This window comes from Rutidosis leptorrhynchoides, chromosome 2 (genome assembly GCF_046630445.1).
Source record: "Rutidosis leptorrhynchoides isolate AG116_Rl617_1_P2 chromosome 2, CSIRO_AGI_Rlap_v1, whole genome shotgun sequence".
NCBI classification, from domain to species: Eukaryota; Viridiplantae; Streptophyta; class Magnoliopsida; order Asterales; family Asteraceae; genus Rutidosis; species Rutidosis leptorrhynchoides.
This window is the reverse complement of record NC_092334.1, coordinates 570410446-570418546: the sequence shown is the minus strand read 5'-3', so window position 1 is coordinate 570418546 and position 8101 is coordinate 570410446. Positions and strand designations below refer to the sequence as shown.

At 35.7% G+C, this 8101-nt stretch overlaps 1 protein-coding gene across 1 annotated transcript; it reads right to left on the bottom strand.

The window, feature by feature from the left end:
• Window positions 1–1651: 1651 nt before the first annotated feature.
• Window positions 1652–6510, bottom strand: LOC139889813 (uncharacterized). The gene is made up of 7 exons (XM_071872738.1): window positions 6004–6510; window positions 5254–5871; window positions 4492–4885; window positions 3624–4240; window positions 3551–3559; window positions 2848–3436; window positions 1652–2427 (listed from the first exon to the last, which is right to left on the bottom strand). The coding sequence occupies exons 1-7, from the start codon at window positions 6508–6510 to the stop codon at window positions 1652–1654; spliced, it is 3510 nt and encodes a 1169-aa protein (XP_071728839.1).
• Between the last annotated feature and the right edge of the window lie 1591 nt (window positions 6511–8101).

Sequence of the window (8101 nt, the reverse complement as noted above, 5' to 3'; positions counted from 1 at the left end):
GTATACAGAAGCCATTATTAAGAAATTTCTCACCAATTCCTCAAATTATGCATTCTGAGCTAAAAATCTTCCGAACATTAAGAATATTAGCTCCCCCTCAAACCATGAACACCTGCTAAAATGAAAAACAACATGTAGAAAAAAACATACTATGCATTATGGTTCCTCTTGTTCTGGTAAATCCAACATGTCGATTTTCAATTTTAAGAAATCAGGACGTTTCTCATCTAACGCTTTCGTAAACATATCAGCAAGTTGATATTCTGTAGGAACGAAATACAGTTCTATGTTTCCTTTTTCTATGTGGTCTTTTATAAAGTGGTAGCGAACATCTATGTGTTTTGTTTTCGTGTGTTGAACAGGATTGCATGAAATAGCAATGGCACTCTTAGAATCAGAATATATTGGGATTTTATCAAAATTAAACCCATAATCAGTTAGTTGTGTTTTCATCCAAAGAACTTGAGAGCAACAACTAGCAGCCGCTACATATTCAGCTTCAGCTGTAGACAATGAAACACAGAGTTGCTTCTTGGATGACCAACTAACAAGTCTATTTCCCAACAATTGTACACTCCAGAGGTACTTTTTCGATCAAGTTTACAACCCCCATGGTCTGCGTCAGAATAGGCAACTAATTCAAACCCAGTGTCTTTTGGGTACCATAGACCTAAGTTCACAGTACCTTTAAGGTATCTGAAAATTCGTTTAACAGCCTGATAGTGTGATTCTTTTGGGTTGGACTAATAACGTGCACACAAGCAAGTGGCAAACATAATATCGGGATGACTTGAAGTTAAATACATTAGTGATCCGATCATGTTGCGATATTTAGTTGAGTTGACAGATTTTCCATTTAAATCGGCGTTCAACTTTGTATGAGTTTCCATCAGAGTACCAATGGATTGACATGACTCAAGTTCGAATTTCTTTAAAATATCCAAAATGTACTTCGACTGATTTATGATAATTCCACTTGGAAGTTGTCGAACTTGTAAACCTAAAAAGAATTTTAGTGTACCCATCATACTCATTTTGAAATGTTTTGACATTAACGCAGCAAATCGAACACAATGTTTTTGATTGGTTGAGCCCAAAATTATGTCGTCGACATAAATTTGAATCAACATTATATCATCACCATGCCTTTTAATAAACAAGGTAGTATCAATCGTACCTTTGTGGAAACCAGACTTGATCAAAAATGAGGTAAGTGCATCATACCATGCCCTAGGAGCTTGCTTAAGGCCATATAATGCTTTCTTTAACAAGTAAACATCATTCGGACGTTTGTGATCTACAAACCCTTCGGGTTGATAGAAATAAACTTCTTCTTTTAAGTGACCATTAAGAAACACAGCCTGTACGTCCATTTGATAAACTATGAGGTTCTTATAAGCAGCATTAGCTAAGAACATCCTAATAGCTTCTATCCTAGCTACAGGGGAAAATGTTTGGTCGTAATCTATTCCTTCCTGTTGTGAGTACCCCTTTGCAACTAGTCTATCTTTATTACGTACAATGACTCCATTTTCATCTCGCTTATTCTTTAAAATCCATTTGGTATCTATGACATTTCTATTCTCAGGTTCGGGTACTAGTTCCCACACTTCTAGACGCTCAAACTGGTTTAACGCTTCTTGCATCGCTTTTACCAGTCGGGGTCCTGAAGAGCATCAGGTACTTTCTTTGGTTCTACGACACTTAAGAAGTTGGAAAATAAGCATTCGTTTGCAGTTGCTCTTCGTTTCTTCATTGGAGCTGATGGATCACCAATGATAAGAGATGATGGATGGCTTTTCATGAAGGTCCATTTACGCTCATGAGGAGGATGTTCAATGTGAACGTCATTCATAGAGTCGTCAACATACGTGGATGGTGTGACATGTTCAACTGATTCGAATGATGATTGCACATTGTTTGAATTTGGCGAATTAGTAGCTAAAACTTGAGATGAAGAAGAGGTTTCAATCTCAGGAACTGGATTAGGTACGATTGGAATGGAAGGAGAGGATTCTATTGATATTCCAGGTTGGGGATCATCAAGAATTGAAATTTTCTCCGAAATAGAAGTTGAAGATTCTCCATTCATAACACTTGGCTCCTCAATTGTTATAGATTGTGCTGGATTTACAATTGATCCTTGTGAAGATGGTTCTCGGAAGAAGTTATCAAATAGTAGATTAAGATCTTCAGAAGAAGGATGAAGTGGTTGAAAAGCATTAGAAGAATTTGACGATGAAGCTTTTGGATCTTGAAGACCGGGACTTAAACCGTGTTGTTCAAGTACCATCCCTGAAAGTTCATCAAACTTCACATTGATACTCTCGATGATAAGTTTTGTACGTCGGTTGTACACTCGAAATGCCTTTTTGTCCTTCGCGTAGCCAATGAAAATTCCTTGATCACCATGAACATCGAATTTCCCTATATTATCTCGATCATTAAGAACATAACAAATGCAACCAAAAATATGAAAATGATTCACATTTAGCTTTCATTTGTTTATGACTTCGTAGGGAGTTTTGGAAAAATGTTTGTTAATCAGAGAGCAGTTTTGCGTATAGCAAGCCTCTGCCGATAGGAAAGGAGGTAGCTTAGCATATGACAACATAGTCCTAGCCGCTTCTACTAACGTACGATTTCTTCGTTCAACAACCCCATTCTGTTGAGGTGTCCAAACGACAGAGAATTGATGAGTAATACCTACTGACTTAAGATAAGAATCTAGATTAGAGTTTTTGAACTCAGTTCCATTGTCAGTTCGTAAAACTCGAAAGGTAGTTTGAAGATTTACTTGGATTTGTTTAATGAAGTCAATAATGACTTAGGGAGTTTCATCTTTACTTCTTAGAAAATAAACCCAAGTGTATCTCGAATAGTCATCGACAATGACCAGAATGTAACGCTTATGATTAATTGATTGGCATCTCATCGGTCCGCACAAATCCATATGCACAAGATGCAATGGAGCTTCAGAGCTTGGAATGGTCTTCGATTTGTGTGACGACTTCATCATTTTCCCAATTGCGCAAGAAGGACATTCATGTTGTTTGTCATATTTGAACAAAGGAAGACCCTCTACTAAATCTTTAGTGACAAGATTATTCAAGGTTTTGAAGTTCAAATGAGAGAATCGTCGATGCCACAGCCATGAATTCTGGGCTGAAGCTTTAGAAACAAGACACAACGATTGAGAAGGAGTAACGTCGAACAAATTGATTGTGTATAGATTATTAGATCTTCCACCAACAATCAGATCATCACCGTCTTCGGTTTGGACTTTACACGAGTAACGACGAAAAAGAACTTGTAAATCACTGTCACAAAATTGACCAACACTAAAAAGGTTTTGTCCTAGACCCTCAACATATGACACACGCTTGATAGTAATACCATTTTGGATGACATCACCATAGCCTAAAATTGCAGCAACCTGATCATTTCAGAAGCGCACCGTACCAAGAAAACGTTCTACATAATTATGCAACAATGACTTATCACCAGTCATATGTTTAGAACACCCTGAATCCAGGATCCAAACACATACTGGAACCCCCTGCATTCAAACATGATTAATGCATAGATTTAGGAACCCATCTAAAAGTGGGTCTCAAACCAACATGAATATTCTTCACATAAAATCTAGAATCACCATTCAAAACATGCACAATAGATTTCAAAGTAGCACGAGTATGATCTCGAGTTTCCACACTCGACTTATTACATATAGAATGACAAGGTACAAATTCAAATTTAACATTCTTTACAAGTTTTGGAATCTTAGACTCAGAAAGACTAATATTTGCTTTGACTAAATCTGTTTTCCGAATCCAAACTTGTTTAATTTCCTCCCCTGAATTTAGACCTGTCATTTGAAAATGATTTTTGTTAGAATTCTTTTGTGGAAACTGAGATTTAGTACTTGTAAACTTCACATCTATCATTGACTTCTTTTGAGAAGTCTTTCGTTCTGTTCGTTCAGAATCTAACGAATTCCTATTGACATCAAAAGACAATGATTTTGATTTCCACGTTTTTCCCTTCTTCCCTGGTGACTTTTTGAGAATTGTTTTCTTATTGTTCGAGTTTAGCACATTTTGAGAAATCTTGTTGACTTTCTTACGAGCATATACCGAAGTAGGAGAAAAACGAGATTTTAACCTGAAAGGACTTGTTTCAGTCTTAATCTTGACCTTATGTTTTAAAAACTTATCCTTAGATTTATTCTCATCTACTCCTATTAACAAGTAAGAATTAGATGAAGCCTTGTAAGATTTAATAGGACGTTTCTTGTGAGTTGTTTCATCGTATTAAGAACAATCAAACTCGATTTCTTCCTCAATCTTTGGTTTAAACGAAGGTTTTTGAAAAGCTTCATCATTGACAAAAGCGTATTTTAATAAAAACTCATGATCAATAGATTTTTCCGTTTTGAATCTTCCTCCTCAAATTCCTCCTGTTTTACCTTTTTAATATGTTCAGGCACACCATGTCTAATGAATTCCTCATCATATAATTGACAAATCTCGGATTTAATGGATTCAAGTATCTTGGGATTCTCATAACCCAACCCCTCTTTATCATAAGAACCAACCGTATCCAATTTCTTTGGTTTGTACATAAAAATCGTTTGTTGAGATTGATCTAGTTTTAAAGATTTTTCTTCATAAAAAGATGCATGAAGTTTTAACTTTTCAATCTCTTTCAAAAGTTTTGTACATTCACATTCTTTAAGATACACAGTATGTTTCAAATTACTGATTTCAGCTTCTAGCTTTGTGAGAGTAGGTTTATATCCTTCGATTAAAGTCTTAAGTTTATCTCGAATCCCAGACATTTCGTCTTTTAGACACTGCACCCTCCATTTATCCGAAGTTTTGTTCTTCATTTAAATTACAAATAGACATTTGACATGTTGTTAGCTCCTTTTCAAGGCCAGTCCTCAAATTTTCACTTATGTGAAGTTTTGACTGAAATTGAGCTAATTCTTCATTTGATCTCAACTTTGAAGCATCAAATACTTCTTTTAAAGATGTATTCTTGAATTTGACTTGACTCAAAAGATGTTCCAAAGAATTTACTTTATCTGAAAGACTTTGATTTTTCGTTTCAAGATTTGAAAGTTTAATATTAAAGTCTTCATTTAAAGTTTTAATTTCTCTTTTTAAAAGAATTTTTTTCTTTTGTCAAACGTCGAGAATGTTTTGTCATGAATTTTATTTGATCTACAAAATCAGGAGAAGTGTCTACCTCAGACGAGTTTGCATCCTCATGTGATGATATGAGATTAGCCATGAAACATCCAGCAACTCTTTCTTCTTCCTCATCAGTACTACACAACCAGGTCTCTTGCTCAGCCATCAAAGCAACCCCTGATTCTAACTGCTCAGCCAGAATAGACTTGTTCTTGTAGTATGTAGAGTCCCGCTTCTTTGGTTTCTTACAATCTTTCACGAAATGACCCTTACTACCACAGCTGTAGCAAGCATTCTCAGCCTTAGCAGTATTGACAACTTTGTTTTCAACTTTGGGTTCTTTAGCTTGAGTAGTTTTTGGCTTTGCAAAAGTTGACGAAGTTCGAAGTTGATTGTTTGTTTTTGGCTTGCCATAGAACTTTCTTTGAGCAGCTTTTGTATAAAGAGACAAAGCTTCCATGTATTCCCTGTCAATTTCATCTAATTCGGAATCAGATAAACTATCAGATTCATATTCAACAATCACTACCCTTTTTGTTGAACGAGACATTGAACGTTCAGTTCGTGATGTACGTGGAGTTGATCCATCGGCAACAATAGCCAGAGGGTCTGCTTGTGTTGGAATAGCATGCACATGATTTGCCTTGTTTCTTTCCTCTTGTACCTCTAGTACCTCAGGTTAATTCATTCTCAGGATATCCACAATGTTATGTATATCCAGTGACTCAAGATTCTTATTTTGGCATATGTTCATTGTATGACGAGACCAATCCTTTTCCAAATTCATGAGAAACTTCATATTAACCTCCATGTTTCCCTTTTGCATGTTGTTTTTCCTCATCTCATTCAGAATGGTATTGTATCGGATATACACATCTTCAAGCAATTCTCCTGGTTTTTGCTTAAACGTCTCATATTCGGACATAGCATTTGACATCCTTTGTTGAGAGGACATCTTAGCACCTTCCATTTGCTTCGCTAGTTCATCCCACAAACCTTTTCCATCTTTATTACTGTTGATGTTCAAATAGGTTTCATCCGTAAGTGCCAACATGATTAATGATCTAGACAGCGTGTCTGCATGAATGCGCTCTTTCTGCTCTTGACTCAACTGATCCTCGGAAAGTTCTTGACCCGTAGTTGCATTGGTGAACTTTGCTGGACCATATTTAAAAGATAATCGGATATTCTTGCTCTGCGGATGACGATCAATGAAGTTCTCAAATCTGTCTTTCCAGACCTCATAGCTTCCACGGAACAAAACTGGTGGTTTTGTGTCAGATCCCAACGCCAATTGATCCTTGGTTGTCATTCTTGCTAAAACTTACTTAATTCTGAAACACTTATCAAAGATTAGTCCACTTAAAAATATGAAATAAAAAAAATATTGAACAATGTGAACTTGTTAAAATCGAACTAAACTTAATGTGTAACAAATACAGAGTAAGTATATATCCAAAGAGTGAATTATGATCACTTAATAATTTCTTTGTTATCTTGGAATTAAAAACAACTAATTCTTTTAACTTCTCTTATAACCCACATCGACAAAATCTCAATTCCTAATTCAAGTTATTTTTGCTAGATCCATTTTGAATTACCTTTAATGAATCAAACAACTGATCTTAGACAAAAACTGAATTATTTTTAAATTTGGGTTTAGATCTTTTGGGCCCGTATTACTTGGGTTTTGAATATTTGGACTTTCCAATTTGTCCCGTATTGGTTTTGGACATCAGATTGTGTCAAAAAAAAAAATTGTAGCTAAATGGGTTATTGAATTTGGGCTTATGTCAATTTTCGATAGGCCTGCAAAAACAATACAATATGTGACCCTTCTAGTCCTCTTCCCTGTACGTACTTTCCAAACAACCGACACAAAAACGTGAAACCCTAATGTTCAAATCAGTTTTTTTTCTTTCTTCCCAAATCAACCGTACGAGTGATACACGAGTGATGATGACACGTACGAGTGATGATAACAGCACACGGGATACGAGTGATACAAAACGAGATATGATTGATGAATAATCCGTACGAGTGGTATGATAATCAGTACGAGTGATGGAGACCCGTGTGGTCAGACGTACGAGTAAATATTGATGAAGTCGATGAACATCAGATGCAGATTCCGGTCGCCGGAGAAAACGGTTACGGTGGTCCTATGGTGGTTCTAAACTGAAATCGCTCAAATCAAAGGTAAAACACTTGATTTTGATTGCAAAATAATCCTAGACCAGCGATTATCACTTATTGAATGAGATTCGATCCTAAAACATGCTGATTTCACAGTATCGATTTAGTTTTTGACAAAAATAGCTTGAATCTGAAAATTTGATAAAAACCGAATCAAACAATTGAATTAGGACTTAAAACTTTGGAGGATAAACAACGATATAATGCTAAAGCTATTTGAAAACTCAGATTTGAGCGAAAAACACTGAATCTTAATCCTGCAAAATCAGATTTGACTTTCTAGATGAACACAGAAAAGTTTGACTCAATGAATTCGTTCGATTTGCTGTTCGTTGATCAGATTAGGTGATTAACGAAGCTTGAATGATAGTTTAAGAATCTAAATCACTAATCAGATTGATCTAAGTAGCTCTAGAACTAACAAATGATCTCAAATTTGACAAAATTTGACTTGAAACCCTATGAACACGTGAATCTGTGAATTCTAACAACGAATCAGAAGCAAAGATCGATCAACAGCAGTTGTTCTGCTCTGATACCACGTGTAATTACCTGAATTATAGCTTCGATTTGTTGTTTGATTGATGAATGATGCTTAGAACTAGAGAGAGAAAGCTTGAGTTCTAAAGAGAGAGAGATATGTCAAACTGAATTTGTTATTGCTTTCTAACTAGAATATTCCACTTGCTCTTTTGAACATGGTTAGG

Excerpts from the sequence above, each read along its gene's own strand:
- LOC139889813 (XM_071872738.1), bottom strand. The coding sequence starts at position 6,510 with ATGACAACCAAGGATCAATTGGCGTTGGGATCTGACACAAAACCACCA. Across the intron at positions 5,872-6,003 it reads TGCAAAAGGGAAACATGGAG|GTACTAGAGGTACAAGAGGA; the intron begins GTTAATATGAAG and ends AATTAACCTGAG. Across the intron at positions 4,886-5,253 it reads AGGATGCAAACTCGTCTGAG|AACAAAACTTCGGATAAATG; the intron begins GTAGACACTTCT and ends ATTTAAATGAAG.